At 57.2% G+C, this 16,260-nt stretch overlaps 1 protein-coding gene across 2 annotated transcripts in view; it reads right to left on the reverse strand.

Moving 5' to 3' along the window:
• Positions 1-222: 222 nt before the first annotated feature.
• LOC1273224 (histone-lysine N-methyltransferase trithorax) overlaps positions 223-16,260 on the reverse strand; it is a 123,816-nt gene continuing 107,778 nt past the window's right edge. Inside the window, exons 3-7 of one of the 2 annotated variants that reach the window (XM_061648130.1) lie at positions 8,248-16,203; positions 4,386-8,157; positions 4,176-4,309; positions 3,913-4,088; positions 223-3,801 (exon numbers count right to left, since the gene is read on the reverse strand). In XM_061648130.1, coding sequence (XP_061504114.1) covers positions 3,628-3,801; positions 3,913-4,088; positions 4,176-4,309; positions 4,386-8,157; positions 8,248-16,203 — 12,212 coding nt within the window. In that variant the 3' untranslated portion in view covers positions 223-3,627. Of the gene's footprint in view, positions 3,802-3,912; positions 4,089-4,175; positions 4,310-4,385; positions 16,204-16,260 lie in introns of both variants that reach the window. The other variant, XM_061648129.1, reaches the window with a different exon arrangement.

Here is a 16,260-nt window from a genome sequence, read left to right on the forward strand (position 1 = left end):
GTGAGAAGGAAATGTGTATGACCAAACTTGAACACGGTGTGCAACGTGAGACGTGCGGACTGAGACACAGTGCAGCAAAACTATGAATTAGCGGACAGAATAGCAATTTTAATATTTAAGTGAAAAGAATGAAAAAGATGTTTTAATTTTCTATTTACTATTAATATTTATGAACTTCGGATGTTTTGGCTTTCGCAGCAAAAATAAGGAAAACTCGCAAAATTAATTGTTTCCATCGTTGATATATTTTTATTTTTATCCCAACATATAATAATACTTCAGAAAGAAATGATTACTTCAAACTTAAACTTACGCTGCGCACGTTATGGTACATCTTGTTTGCTATTTTTCCCGCTCGGATTATTGTTGTTTAGTTTTATTCTATGTGTTGTGTGTGTTTTGCTTTTTTGTTTCAATTCTATAGTTTACTTTACGCGTCGGCCTGTTTCTTCCTGCACTGGCTGGCACAGGCAGAGACTTACTACTTCCCTCTCAAGTCTGTTCGTTACATGTTACACTTTTGTCTATCTATTTCGGTAAACAACAGCACAGAGAGTACTACACAGAGTTTTATTGTACGGTAAAAAGCCAAAAACTGCGGTAAAACCAAACAAAACAAAACAAAAAAACACTGAACATTCACTGAGCAAATTCTGGTTCTGGGGGGAGGGTTGTTTTGCGAAAACAAAACAAAAAACGCACACTGGTAAAACAAACTGAGTAAGTAGAGTAGATGAGAAGTTGATGATCGTGCAGCGGTGAAATAATGAAGGGATGACTTTGTTATCAAATTTGCGCGCATTTCATTTCGGGATTGCGGAGATAATGTTGCCCATTGTTTTAACATATCTGGTTTGCACCTATCTGGCTGCAATCTTCTGCTTGATTTTACTATTCCCTTACACGACTAAACAGCAAAAGGGGTCTGTTTTTATGTGTCTGTAATGTTGAGTGTTGTATTTTTTCTCTTTTGCTTTCCTCCTCTCTCTCTCTCTGTCTTTCTCTTGCGTTCTTCCTGTGACTACACACGCCATTCCGTATTTTACTCGTTTGTTTTAGCGGGGGGTTTGCCTTCCTAACTGATGCCTACACTAAGATTAAATTAAATTACTTGTCGCAAATAGTTTCTTTTTTTCCCGTTAGTATCACATTTGTTTTCACTTTCACCGTTTTTTTGTTGTTGTTGCCTGTTGATTACTTACTTTCTTTTCCTTCTATCCTTGCCTTGTTTTTCTTTTCTTTTTTTGCCTTTCCTTTCCCTCCCTCTTTCGTGAGCCGTGATCGTCACAGCTTTTTCTCACAATGTTTGGTGACTGTTGTTGCTTTTTTTTCTTTCTTTTGTTTTGTTTCTTACTTTTACATTCATTTCACGCGCGTCTGTCTCTGTGTATGTTTGATTTGTTTCGTGTTTTGTTCTTTGATCGAGTTTGCTAAAATGTTTGCACAATTTTTCATCGTTATCCACTTGTTTCCTTCCTGTCCGTTTTACCCACCTTTAGAAAGATGTGGTAAAGATGAGCTTAAAATGATGAGAATTTGCGGAAACATGCGGCGACACATTGGGCCGTGTTTTAAAACGTTTCTTTTGATCTGATTATTAATTTCATTCCTGTTTTGTTATTTGACACACCTCTGCCCGATTCGTGTGTGTGTGTTGGTTGTGAAATGGTCAGAAACCGTTTGTTAAAAACAACTGCATATTCACCACCATTCGCTACTGAATTCGCTTACTATCGCTTAGCTGAGTGAAACATTTAATGCTTTTGCCACATTCACATCCACTTGTTGGATGAGATTTCTTCACTTCCTTCTACCGTTTCTTCGTTTTCTGCTACGCTTAAAGATTATAACATTACTACACACAGTTCATTTGATTCACAACGAAATGGCAAGATCAGTTTTAAAGGATTCTTATACCACCCGTCGCGGTCGCGGAGTGAGTCTCCGTTACCGGGCCATGGGCCATTGGGAAACATTCGCCATTAACTGTTCCGCCCGTTTCTTTTTTCATCTGCCCATTTAATGTATTACGATAAAAGTAGTTGTGATGTTTGCTTACTTCTGATACTGATGCCAGCGGAGGAATGGGGAGCGCGTTTGCGGGATTAGAGATTTCACGGATTTCTTTTAAATGTTTTGATCATGTGGTTCAAATGGCAATTTAATCGTTTAGTTCGCCTATTGTCCTGCGGGTTATTACAGCTATTAGTAGAAGTAGCAATAGTACTAGTAGTAGTAGCATGGTTAGGTTTTTTTTGTCTTCTTCTACATTTTTCTCTGTACACAAAACTGACGGAGTTGTCTATATTGATCCTCAAACAGTTCCCCCAACACTGCCCTAATGATAACCCGCTGCTACTGCACTGCGAATATACTACAGTAGAGGTTTGATTTTTGCTAATATATTGTGAGCATTTCTTTGTTAATGGGAGTAAACGACACACCGATACACCGATCTACTAGTGTTTTTTTTTTTGGATTTTGATGTGATTTTATGTGTGAGTTTCGTCTTTTAAAATGTGTTCGCCACGTCACGCCAGTGACGTTGTGTGGAGATGCGTTTCGAATTGTTTGTTTTAAAAGGGTTCCATCGCATGCTGCTGATATCAGTGTTACAGCATTGCACCGACAGCTCAATAAAAATAGCGCTGATATGGCCTCCATCCATCCGCTTTCCGTCCCCGCCTGTGACTCGCCTGTGACTTTTACTTTACAATTCAACCTAACTTGGAGCTTCAAATGGTGGTAAAATGCACTCCCCCCGTGTTTGATACTGAGTACGCACGGGGTTGGTGGGTGGGCGCTTGGCTTAGCATACGACGAAGTGACTTTGTTTTTGTTTCGCCTGCACAGACATGCACGACGAGCAGGAAGAGGAGACACACTGGATACAGTTGTTCTTCTCCCACCCAAACCAACACGCGGAAAAAAAACGTTTAAAACATTTCCTTACGCCTACAGGGTTCAATATAAATACTTATAACGATTAATTTTACACACATACACACACACAAAGAAACACGCAAACATACGGGCACGCACGGAACGTGCCCATCATATACAGCTACAATAGTATGGTACAGGGTATACACTCTGATGGGTCGGGCGACCACAAGCGACAATAACGGTGCCGGGCTCGCCCTGCCACGCGGTTTAAGACTTATACATGTACACATTTAAGGTAAAAGTATCTACACATATCCTTTTAACAGCTTAACGGCTAATTACATAAAACACACATACACACATCTACACACATACAAATACAGACACTGGCTAGTGGCGAAACTAGAGTGTTAACACTTTCCTTCTACGTTTCTCTCTCTCTCTCTAGCTCGCTAGCTGGCGATAGTGACCGTCTATCGGTGACTCTTCTGCTGGAGTTGCTCCATGTTGACTTATACATTTACATACACACACAAACACTGTTGCTTCCATTTTCTTTGTATGGCTAATAATAACTGGGGATGGGGACGTGCGAGTGAGACAAAGTGTTCGTCCTCTCGAATTGCCTAACACTGATGGGGGCCGGTCTGTACAGTTTGTGTGTGTTCTCCTCCATCGCTCTTCACGGGGCTGCTACACCGATGGGCTAGCATGTTTGGGGTCTAATTGGGCTGCTGGATGTTAGTTGAGATATTTGCGACACTTTTTCGAACCGCACGAGCACGGAATTTTAACGTCCTCGAAGGGGAACTTGTAGTCGTAGGTAAGCTCCTCGCCCTGCACGATGCGCCGCAGGGCAAAGATGATGATGTGCTTGTGGCCCAGTATGTCCACCACCTTCGAGTAACAGTTTGGCTGATTTGTTGTGGGGGGGGGGGGGGGGGGGGAAGAAAGAAAGACACATTAGATTGCTGCTGTAAAGCAAGAACAAAAAAAAGGGAGTGATGCTCCGCAAACACAACTTACCTCGCACGAATGATTGATGAAGCGGGCCGCATTGCCACGCATCGTCGCATCGACGACAAAGTTCTCATCAATCTTGAACATGTAGCAACCGATGCCGCGGCTATCGTAGTACCGTTCGCGCTTGTCCGTCAGCGTGGAGCGGATCAGCTCACCGGCGTACTCGATCACCATCTCGCCTGAAAGATGAAACGAGACGAGAGCAACACGATTAGTTACCGGAATTCAAGCGCACACACGCGCGTGAAGAGCCGCTATTAACCTACCTGCTTCAATGTCACGGTTGCAGAACAGTCCACGACCGTGTATGTGCGACCGATAGACGCCGACCGACTCCTTGGACGATTCCTTCAGCGTGCGATAGCGCATTGCCATCGGCAGGTTGCTGCCGCTGCCACGTCTGTAACAAGAGCAAGAGAGATCCGTGTTTAGTGTGTTTTTGCCTCTATTTCAAAACAAGCTGATGATAACCTTACCTTGGAATGATCGTATCGTCGATGTTCTGGGCCACGATCGGCATCGGTTGCTTGCGGTGCCGAGACGCCAGCCAGCTGAACATGTCGTACTCCGAGCGCGTACCGTACGGCTCACACCGTGCCGTACCGTACGGGTTCTCCTGCAGATCCTCGAAGTAGTCCGCATACTCGGACGCTCCACCATTCGCCCCCAAGCCGTTCACTCCGGCGCCAGCTCCACCCGCACCGTACGGGCCGCCGCCGATGCCACCGGTCTGCTTTTTGTGGTACAGCGGACTGTACTGCGAGCACTTCTCCACCCCGGGCAGCTGTTCGAGCAGATACCGAATGGCGTTCGTTTTCAGCCCGAGCATCTGCACGCCGGCCATCTCCTTCAGCTGACCGTCCGGCAGTGCGGCAAGGCCGTGGGCACGCCGTGCGAGCTGTACCGCCTCGAACAGCTTGTCCCAGATTTCTGCGATCGAGGTCGACTTGTACGTGAACCCGTCCTGCGACTGTATCTCGTACAGCAGCTTCGGACTGGTTGGGCGCGGCACTGCCTGTGGCTTCGGTGCGGCTGCTGCCGTTTGCACCGACGGTTGGGGCGGTAGCTGCTGCACCGAGGTGTACTGCTGCAGCTCCTCGTCCAGCTGCATCTGCTGGTGGTGGTGCTCGGTCGGCGACGGTTGCGACATCGGCGATGGTTCTGGCTGCCGGATCTTGCCGAAAAGCACGCTCTCCGCATCGCCACCGTGCAGCAGCGCGACGCTGTCGAAATCGTGCGCCGCCGGCCCGCACCCGCCAAAGCTCGACCGCTCCACCACGTCCCGGAAGCAGCCGGCCTCGTCCGGCTTCATCTTCGGCTCGAACATGCTGCTCGAGATGGCAAGCAGCGATTGCTGATCGGCAAGCGTACCGCCGCCGGCGGCACCAGTTTCGTTCGATTGCTGCTCGACGACCGTCATCAGCGGTACGGTCGTGGCGGTCGTCGCTAGCGATGGCGAGGACGCCGCCGAGCTCTGGAACTCTTCCCGCAGCTCCGCCACCAGCCGCTCCGTTTCGGCCGCACACTCCGCATCCGTTTCGATTGCACGGTGATGATGATGATGATGATGGTGATGTTCCTGCTGCAGCTCCTTCGATTGCCGCAGGCTCTCGAACGCGTCCATCTGCAGCTGCTCCCCTTCCTGGCTCGTCTGCTGCTCGAGATTGTCCAGAATTTCCGAAATCTTATGCTTGATCTCGGGCGAATCGGACTCACCGTCGTTCAGGGACGGTGACGCCGCGCCACAGCTACCGCCGGCCCCGCTGTCCCCGCACAGCGACGCTTCGTGGCCCTCGGCCAGCATCTCCTGCGTTTCCGCCTCGAGCGAATGCTTCAGCTCGTCGATGCGTTGCGTTTCCTCCGTGTCCCGCCGCTCCGCGACCTCGAGCGAATCGTGCGACATCAGCGTCGTCGTTTGCTGCTGCGGGGATTGCAGCCCGTCGGTCGTCGGCGGGAGAATCGGCTTGATTTCGATTTGCGCCGCCATGGTGGGCTGCTGCGGATCGAGCGGTCCACCGCCTAGCGGGATCAGCGTACCGTTGCCATCGAAGCTGAGACTGAACTGGAAGCTCGGTGTCAGTGGTTCGTGCGACTGCTGGAGATGGTCCTGCTGCTGCTGCTGCTGTAGCTGCTCAGTCTGCTCTTCCATCTCCATGAGCATACTGTTCGCCTGCTCTTCTGCTTGCGCTAGCGATACCATCGGTGAGGAGTCCTGTTGCTGCTGCTGCTGCATGGCTGGCGGCAGCGGCGAAGGTGTACAACTACCGTTCGTCGTGGTCGGCGTCATCAGTGCCGACGGGAGCGGCGCAATTTCGATCGGCTTGATCTCGATCTCGAGCCGGCTGTTCGGTTTGCCGGCCGACGGCAGCAGCTTCTCCTCCTGGCCCGCCAGCTTCATCCGGTCCACATCGTTCGGGGAGGCGCTCGGCGTCGACACACCGTACGGCGACTGCGCCGGATGGTTGCTGGGCATGATGGAAAACTCGTCCAGCTTCTCCGAGCACTGCTGCTGCAGCAGCTTCAGGGGTGGCGGTGGCGGCGTTTGCGACACTTCCGGCGCTTTCTGCTGCAGTACGGAGGCCTGCATCGGCAGGACGCGATTGGTGGGCCGGTTTTGCACCGTGTTGCCGCCGGACGCAATCGTCGCGCCGGCGCCGCTGCCCTGACTGTTCGTCTGCTGCTGTATCGGGTTCACCACGTTGGTGGGAATGTTGGAGTAGAGCGGCATCGGGTACGGTGCGGTTGGCAGCGTTATGCTGGCCGGCGGCGAGGGCGTGATCGTGATGGTGGAGGCCGGCATCGAAACCGGCACTGGGCCGCTGCCACCGTTCGGGCCGGTGTTGGCAATCGACAGCGTGATCTGCCCCGCACTGGCGGACTTTTTCGCCAGCGACCCTTTACCCTGCGTGATGGTGATGGGTTGAGCTTGCAGCTGCTGCTGCTGTTGCTGCTGGGCAAGTCCGGCCAATTGCTGCTGGCTGCCGGTGGACACGCTCATTACCTGCTGGTACGGTTGCTGCTGCCCCGACTGGGCTTGCTGTTGGGGCGTCGCGTAGCTGATCATCTGCGTCGGCAGCATGGTTTTCTGCTTTTTCATAGCGCCCTGCGTGTTGCCGTGCTGTGGCTTCTTGTGCGCTGCGCTTGTCGGCTGAATAATCATCATCGGACCGCCGCTCGGTGCTGGCGCTGTGGGCGATGCTACCGGCGGTTGCGCCAGCTTCTCGATCACCATCGACGGCTGCTGCTTGATCGCGCTCACGGTGAGCTGGTTGGCGGTGATGGTCGGCAGCCCGTTCACGCCCACGTTCGGCTTGATCGGTACCAGCTGGGATGAGTTGTTCACTACCGAGGCGATAGCATTGCCGGCCGGTATCAGGGTGATGCTGTTCTGTAGTAGCTGTTGCTGCTGCTGCTGCGCCACTGGTTGCGTCGTGATCATCAGTGATTGGGGCGCCTGTTGCTGCTGCTGCTGATTTTGTGGGGCCAGCTGGAACATTGAGGTCGGTGGCGGCGTCGATGGTGGCGGCGAAAGCAGCGATGAGGCCGTGGACGAGCTCTTCTGCTTGACCGGCTTGGCCACGATCTTCGGTTTGGTGTAGTTGGTCGTCTTGGTGATCGGTTTGATCACGTTCGAAACCTTGGTGGAGGTGGTCATGGCGGTGGCCGTCGTGTAGACCGACGACGAGACGATCGACTGGTACGCGGCAGCGGACGATTTGTGCTGCTGGGATGTCGACACCGCGCCGCTGCTGGTAGTGATCTGCTCCGTGCTGCTGCTCAGCACCTTCATGGCCGTGTTCGGCATGACCTTGTTGACGAGCTGCGGCTGAGCCTTGGGCACGATCGTTTTCATCGACGGTTTCAGCGGCGTTACGATCGAGGTAGTGGCGCCGGTCGAGCTGCTGCTGGCAATTGTGTTTGTACTCGGTTGAATACTCATTGCCGACGGGGAGGACACATCGATCTTCCACATTTGCTGCTGCTGTTGCTGCTGCTGCTGCTGCTGCTGCTGGATCGTTCCCATCGGCTGGTGGCTCGTCTGCATCGTGCTGGGGAGCGTGCCGGCCATCGACGATACTACTGTGGTCGGTTGGAGTGGAGCCTGCGCCTGCTGGAAGATCGGCTGCCCGCCGTTCGCGCTGGTGGACGTCTGGATCTGGACCGGGGCCTGCGACACGACGGACGCCGTCGACGTCGTTCCTATCTGCATCGGCTGGGCGGTGCCGTCGTTGTTCAGCACCACGTACCCTGCGGGCATTTCGACAATCGGTTCAATCTTGCTAGCCGCAAACACTTGCGTCGTAGTAGCGGAAAAGCTTGAATTCTGACTCAACACACCTTGCATCGCCGTGGCGGACACGAACTGCTGCGAGGACATCTGCACCGTGTTCTGCACGATCGTCTCCAGGCCGTAGTACATCGAGGGGCTGGTCAGGTACATGCAGCCCGACGCCGGATCGGTCACCATCATCTCGAGCGTCGGCTGGGCGGTGGCGGTCGCACCGCCCGGCGCACCCAGCACCATCTGCTCCGCCGCCATCATGCCGCACTGGAGGGTAGCTGCTTGGGGTTGCACGATCGTGCCAATTACCTGCGGCTGGGTGGCGATCTGCAGCGCGCTCGCCGGGATGAGCGAGTAGCCGCCGGTACCGTTCGGGATGAGAATGTTGTTGGCGGCGGCGGCGAGCGTGCCCGCATCCGTACCGGCCGTGGCCATGGCGAACCCGTTCTGCGTGAGCACGTTCGCCGGGGCCAGCTGGTACTGGACCGGGCTGTGCGTGAGCGTGCCCTGGTCGGAGAGGTACGAGATCTGATTGCCGCCGACCTGCTGCACCAGGATGGGCTGGTTGGCGGACGGCTGGGTCTGGAAGATGATGTTTCCCGGCGCTTGCTGTGGTGCGTTTCCCGATCGGATCAGCGGGTAGGATGCGTTGATCAGCTGGATTTGCTGTTGTTGCTGCTGTTGCTGTTGCTGCTGCTGCTGAGGTGTAGCAATCGTCTGGCCACCGAGCAAGGTGGGATGTAGCGTCATCGTTTGCTCTTGCGGTTGATGGAGATGGTGCTGTTGGTGCTGCTGCTGTTGGTGCTGCTGCTGCTGCTGTTGCTGTTTGGCCTTCATCTGCATCGCCGACTTGGCCACACCGTTTGATGCCATCGCACGTTTCGTTTTCAGTGCGCCTTGCTGGCCCAGCTTACTCATCATCTTCTTCGGCGAGGCGGTAGTGTAGACAATCTTCTTCGCTGTCGGCTGCATTGTCAGCTGCTGAGCGCCGCCCGTCTGCAGGATCGTTTGCTGCTGCTGCTGCTGTGGAGCGGCGAGCGTCATCAGCTGCGGCTGCCCGTTCGGTCCGATCGAGATGATCTGCGGCTGCTGGGCGAACACACTGCCGAGCGGTTGGGCGGTGCTGAGCGTCGTGGTTGACATGGGGCCCGCGCCTGACGCAAGGCTGTGGGGCAACGTGATCGGCGAAGCGGTCGGAGCCGGCTGAATGAATCGCTGCTTGCTCTGCACGTACTGCTGCGACCCGTTGTCCTGCAGGAGCTGCTGTTGCTGCGGCTGCGACTGCTGCTGGAAGGTGGCGTTGGGGAACTGGTTCGTGGTGGCGAACAGTTGCCCCTGGCCGTTCGGGCCGGAGATGATCATGTTGCCTGCCAGATTTTGCAACCCAACCGTGCCCTGGAGCGGGATTTGCTGCGCCCCGGCCGCTGACGTTTGGATCGGGATGCCGTTCGACGACAGCTGGTTGATCGTGATCGGCATCGAGGTGGGCAGGTTGGACAGTATCGCCTGATTGCCGTTGCCGAGATTGATCGTTTGGCCGGTCTGCAGCACGGAGATGGTTTGCGGGTGGCCGGCACCTTGCGCCGTGCCGGTCAGGTAGCCCGTCGTGTTGCCGTAGATGTCGGTTGTGATCGTTTGCGGTTGGTTTGTGGCCTGCGGCAGAAGGAACGTATTGCCGGCAGTGCCCGCGATCTGGCCGGTGATAATTTGCTGTTGCTGTTGTTGCTGTTGTTGTTGTTGTTGTTGTTGCTGTTCGGGACTCAGCAGGCGAGGCGATCGAGTTTCCGACTCGGATTCGCTGGTCGAGAGCACTTCGCACGAGCTGAGATGGCGCTGATACGATTCCTGATTGCGGTACGTCGCCTGGCAGCGGTCACACTTGACCGGTGCCTCGATCATCGAGCGCGACGAGTAAATCTTCATCTCGCCCACCGTCCCATCGAGACAGATGTCGTCCACACCGTCCAGCTGGGATATTTTCAGCTTCTGGAACACGTGGCCACTCTCCGCCGACGACGCGCTTTCCAGCACGGTCGTTGACTTTTTCATCGCGGCCCAGGAGTATTCGTCCTGCGATTTGCGCCGCTCCTGCTGCATCACGACGGTGGTGGTGGTGGTCGTTGCAGTCGCCAGTGTGGCCGTCGTCGTGGTGGTCGTGGTCGTCGTTGACAGCGTGCCGCCAAAGGCCGCATCATCCTTGATTCTTCCCAGCGAAAGTACGTCCGACAGTTTGATGTTGTTTTTACCGATCTTGCGACGCTTCGCCACGACGGCCGCCGTCGATTCGAGCTGCTTGGTGCTCCAGGAGAAGCTGCCCGACCGTTGGCCGCGCGGCTGCTGATGGCTACCGACCGCTGCGATCGCTTCCAGCAGGTCCGATTTGCTACGCTTCAGCTCCCGATGCTGCTGCTGCTGCTGTCCGGGTCCGCTTGCTGACGCACCGTTGCTGGTGGCGTTCGGCTTCGTCATGCTGGACAGCAGGGCGTCCTCGATGCCGGGTGTGCCGATCGTTTTCGCCCAGCTGTCGTTGCTCAGCTCCGAACCGACGGCACCGCCGATCGCTTCCTGCAGGCTAACCATATCGTCCACATCCATGCCGGCATGATCCTCTGGCTTGGAGGGCTGCCCGAGAGCGTTCGACGCAGCAGCACCCGACGAGGACGAGGACGAGCCAGCCACATTGCTGTGCACCTGCAGCAGCCCGTTCGGATCCTTCAGTATGTCCACGTTGAAGGTGGCATCGGTTTTCAGATCCATCGCGAGCAGATCCTCGTACGTCATCAGCTTGGGCAGGATGTCGAGCATCGAGATGCCGTCCAGGATGTCGTGCGGCAGGTCCTCGAAGATTGCGTCCTTAATTTCCGGCGGCAGCAGATCGTTCGTGTTTTGCGGCTCCTCGTCGTTCGTATCGTCGCCGCACACGCCGGGATTCGACTCGCAGAGCGATTGCAGTTGCTGCTGCTGCTGCTGCTGCTGCTTCACCGATGAGCCCCGGTCGCAACTGCGCAACTGCGTCGTGGCTGTCGTAGTGGTCATCGTCGTGGCCGTTGAGGACATAGACGAGAGCAGATGCTGCTGCAGTGCTTCGCTCTCCTCCTGCGCATCGAACTCCGCCTCGTCCTGCCCATCGCTGTACTGCAGGCTGGTGTGCCAGCGGGCAATCTGTGTGAGGCCCCACTGCACCGTACTGCTGTGCGACGAGTGATCGACGGTAAAGTTCTTGCCCAGATCGGTCCCGTACCCGTAGTTGTTGCACTGGATCGACGTTTTGATGCGGTACGATACGATCTTCCACGGCTCCTTGGCCGACCAGTAGAGCCGCGTGCACTCAAAGTCCGTCGGGATGAGTACGTCCGCGTGGTCGCTGAACGTCGGCACCACGTGGCCCAGCCGGCGCACGTTCAGCGAACCGATCATGAACTGTACCCGGGCCGGCTCGACGAACCGCTTCTTCCGCCGGTCCAGCTCCACGTACACCGAGCGCGCAATCTCAAAGTGGCGCTCCTCCGGGCAGCGCTTCTTCTTCGCCTCGCCCGCGTGGGCCGCACAGTACACCGTTTTGTCCAGCATGAACACGCACCCGATGCGGCGGGCGCACGGGAAGTGGTAGTGCTCGCCACAGTTCTTCACATTGCACCCGACGGTGGCACCCTTTACGCCGCAGTGGCAGCACTTGATCATGCGGCCGCGCGACGCCGCCGAATGCACGTTCTGCAGCGAGCCGTCGATCTCCTCGAACACCTCCGCCGACCAGAGCGCACAGTTGGTGTGCACCCAGTTGTTCTGGCCACAGTACAGCAGGCGCGATTCGTGCAGCGGCATCCCTTCGCCGTGCTGCTTGCACAGCATGCACATCCGCGTGTCGAGCAGCTCCTCCTCCGTGTCGTGGAAGTAATCCGTCAGCTCGTCCAGCGGGATGTCGATCTGCGGCACTTTCTGGTCGAGCGCGGGTCCGAACGCTTCGTACGCACCGCCAGCCAGATGAGCTGCGCCAGTGTGCCCACCGACCCGACCGCCCATTCCACCGGCCCCGGCCGACGAGTGGTGGTACTGATCCAGCCCGTTCGCTTGATCCACCTCGCCGCGCATCGCCTCCTCGAGCGCATCGGTGCACGCCTTCGTTTCGTTCTGGAACCACGGGAACGTTTCGCTCAGGAACTCCTTGTACGCCACCGTCAGCTCCTCCGAGCCGACGACCTGCAGCAGCAGGTTCATGTCATAGTGGAAATCCTGCAGCGAGTAGTACTCGTTGGCGTTGATCTTCTGCTTGATGTCGACCAGACTGATGTCGCCCCCGTTCGGCGAACCCTTGCCCGGCATTGCCTGACGTCCGGCGCAGTAGCACTTACTGCTTGCCACCGGCACCACGGCGTAGCCTGCGCCGGTGTTGCTGTTTCCGCTGCTGCTGCCGCAGCTGTTCTCGCTGCTAAAGTCGTAGATGGAGTCTTCGTCCAGCTTCGGCTTCTTCGAGGCGGAAAATCCGCCCTCTCCAAGCGGCCCAGCGGTGAAGAACGAAATCTGCTTCCCGTTCGTGATCGAGCCGGCCGCAGCACCGCACGTACAGTTGGGCGACTTTTTGCGCGGGCTCAGCTTCAGCAGCGCACACGCCTGGCGGCTTTTGCTCAGCAGCTTCACGACGCTCAGCAGACCGGCCTTAAACTCAGCCGCAACCGCGTCACGCCACAGGTGGGCCGTGCTATCGCTGCTGTGCTTCGTGCACTTCTTGCACACAAACTCAATGTTCTCCGGCAGCACGCTCAGCATGTTGTACTGCTCGTCCGTCAGTCCCTCGCAGCGCGCGTGCACCCACCGGCGGCAGTCGCCGCACTCCATCATCTTCAGGTCGAAATCGTTGTCCTCGTAGCACTTCTGGCAGAGCGGGCAGTAGTTGCCCTTCTGGCGCAACCGGAAGCAGGGCGTACACATCGGCAGGTTGCCGATAAACTTCGTCACGTTCGTGGTGCCGCAGCTCTTGCAGCGCAGACAGGCGGCACAGATCAGGGGCCGGTCGGCACCGTGCAGCCGCTTGCTCGTCCCGAGACAGGTGGTGTGATAGTGCTTGGCGCACTTCTGACACTTTACCTTCGCGCCCGTCGCCATGTTGCAGCTGAAGCACACCGTGCACCGAGGGCACATCCAGTTGTACCGGGCGATCAGCAGCTGCTCCTGCTGCTGCTGGGGCGACGCACCGAGCGTCACGTCCAGCAGGCTCATGTTGCCGGTATCGTCCAGGCCCGTGCCCGTGCCGGTGCGCAGATTGTACTCGTCCTTCACGCAGTACTGATGGTACGGTTCGCAGCAGCACACGCAGAACAGCATACTCTCCAGCCCGGCACTGCCGCAGAGAAAGCAGAGCGCACGGACCGGCATCGACTCGGACAGTATCAGCCCGAACCCGGTGCGGCTAACCTCGGCCGGGTCGTAGTTTTCCCAGAAGTCGATCGACATCATCGGCACATCGCTCGGGGTGCGTAGGTTTGAGCCAGCCCCCAGGCCGCCGTTCGCTCCGACGCCCATCGAGGCGGCTGCATTGCGCCCGCCAAGGGCGACCAGTGCGGAGGAGCCTTGGGATTGTTGCTGCTTCCGGCCGCTGATGTTCGAGGGACCTTTCGCGATTGCACCGACGCCGAACTGCTTCGAGGCTTGCGGGCGGAATGAGCTGGTCGTCTTGCGTGTGGTCGGCTTTTCCACACTCTCGTCGTACCGCTTTGCCACCGGTGCGGCAGGAATTGCCACGGCAAGTGGTTTCATCATTTGATCCTCCTTTGCGGGCATCGCTTCCGTCGCCACGATGGTATTGGCAACACTCTCGCCAATTTGCGCCTTCAAATCACTAACAATCGATTCAGCATCGGCAAGCTGTTCTTCCTTTGCCTCGGCCCCATCCGGCAGCTTGTCTTCGTCGATCACCAGCTCCTTCTCCGTCGATCCGCTCGTGTCCGGATCGAATCGATCGCTCTTGGTCGGTGTGCCTCGCACTGTCTCCGCATCATCGTCCGGTGTCGCGGGCGGCGACAGCGCTACGCCCGGATCGATACAATCGTTGCAATCCTGGGGCTTGACGCCCGACGGCACCGCCGTCTTCGTGGCCCGTCGTTCCCGGTCCATCAGCGGCAGATCTTCGGCCGGTTCGGCCGCACTATCGCTCGGCGGTGTTTCGATGTTTTCCAGCGCACCACCGCTGGGCGACCCGACCGAACCATCGTCGGCGAACGTGGCCAGCGGTTGGCCGAGCACGATCGACGCGCTGCGGCACACGTGCTTCACCCGCGGGCCCTTCAGATCGATGCGCTGCCGGTCGGACGCGGCACCCTTGTTCGGGCCGGTCGCCGGTTGCGAACCGGCAGCAGCACTGCCACCGGCAGCCGTAGGCTGTTGCGTCGAGCCGTTGGCAGCCACTGAGGAAGCGGTGGATGCTTCCGCCTTCGTTTCGAGCGCTGCTGTTGCCGTGGCTGCTGTTGCTGCGTCCGTGCCGTTCGCTTCGGATTTGCTGCGCGTGCGCGGTGCCTTAATGGGGCTGATCTCCTGCTCCTCCTTGATGTCCTTTCGAGCGCCGGCAGCAACACCGTCTGCCGCCAGCACCGATTTAGTATCCTCAACCTTAACGCCGTCCTTCTCCTTCCTCGGTTCGATCGGCGCGAAGATGTCCTCCTTGCCGGACAGCGGACTCTTGCCGCCGGACGAGCTGGCGCCGGACGAACTGCTCGGGCTCGCCGCCATCAGGCCGCTCCGTTCGCCTCCCCCAAGCGACAGCTTGATCTGCGGCACGCTGCCAAACGTGCTGTTGTTCTGCGACAGCGGATTGATGTGCAGCGCCAGGAAGGGATTGAACGCTTTGCTGAAACCGTCCGTCAGCGTGCCCGGCTTCCGGTCGCCACTGTTCCACAGGATGCGCCCGGCGGTCCCACCGTTCGCTGGCCCGTGCTCGGCGATGCTGTTCGCGAACAGGTTGCCCTCCGTCGACGGATCCTTTTTGAGCGTGATCGGGCAGCCGGCCGGCGTTCCGCTGGCCGGCGGCTCGAACGTGCGCATCGTCAGCGGCAGCGTCTGGCCCAGCCGGATCTTCAGCACGGGCGGTAGCTGGAAGCTGCCGAGACACTTGCGCAGCCAGCACGCGTGGCACCGCTCCTTGAAGATGTGGCGCGTTTTCACTGCCTCCGGCCGCATCAGCTGCGACGGTGGGACGATCAGACACTTGCCCTCGTTTTTGCACTTGAGCATTGTAACGTCCGCCCCACCGGCCGGCTGCCCCGGGCCGATCAGGCTCCCGGTGGCCAGCTTTTTCACCATCTTCGAGATGAACTTGCGGCACACGTCGCAGCAGCTGACGCCGTACTTCTTCGTCGGCTGCGCGTAGTGGCGCGAGTTCACCGGGATGCCGCAGATGCAGCAGGGTGCCGCACCGGCGGAGCCGCCCGTACCCGGCTGGCCGGCAACACCGGCGGCCGCGCCAACACCGAGCGCCGCCGAGAACAGCTTCGAGGAGTCGAGCTTTGCCTTCGCTTTCAGATGCATTGTAAACAATCCTTCGGTCGCGCCGTTGCTTGATCCGAGGGTTGCCGATGCTGCTGCTGTTGATGCCGTCACCACCGAGTTGTTCGTGCCCGACGGCACAGCGTGAAGAGCGTGGGAATTGGAGGAAGTAATACTGTTTAGGGTGGCGGCGGCCGCGGCGGCACCATTCATGCCTCCGATGCTGTGACCGGCGCTGTTGAGCAGCGACGTGGCAAACTGCAACCGTGGCTGGCGCAGGATGCCCTTGCCGAAGATGGAGGCGGCCGCCGCGAGATTCGTGGTCGTGGTGGTGGCGCTGCCGGCCGCACCGAGCACCGAGCCGGGCCCGATCGCCGGCGAAAGTTGCGATGGTTTCATGAGCTTCGAGCCGGCGCTTTTCGTGCCCGCGCCCGCAAGCGTACCGTCCGAGAGTGATGTCTTCGCGAATGGGTTAATACTGATGGGCGTCATAAGTGGACGGTCGCCGGCCGGGCTTCCCTCCGGGCTGTGATGATGCGCTGTGCAAGGTAAATTGATAAAATATGGGTTATTATCAAATTCCTCATTAAAAAAAT

The sequence above is a fragment of the Anopheles gambiae genome, chromosome 2 (assembly GCF_943734735.2).
Source record: "Anopheles gambiae chromosome 2, idAnoGambNW_F1_1, whole genome shotgun sequence".
Taxonomy (NCBI): domain Eukaryota; kingdom Metazoa; phylum Arthropoda; class Insecta; order Diptera; family Culicidae; genus Anopheles; species Anopheles gambiae.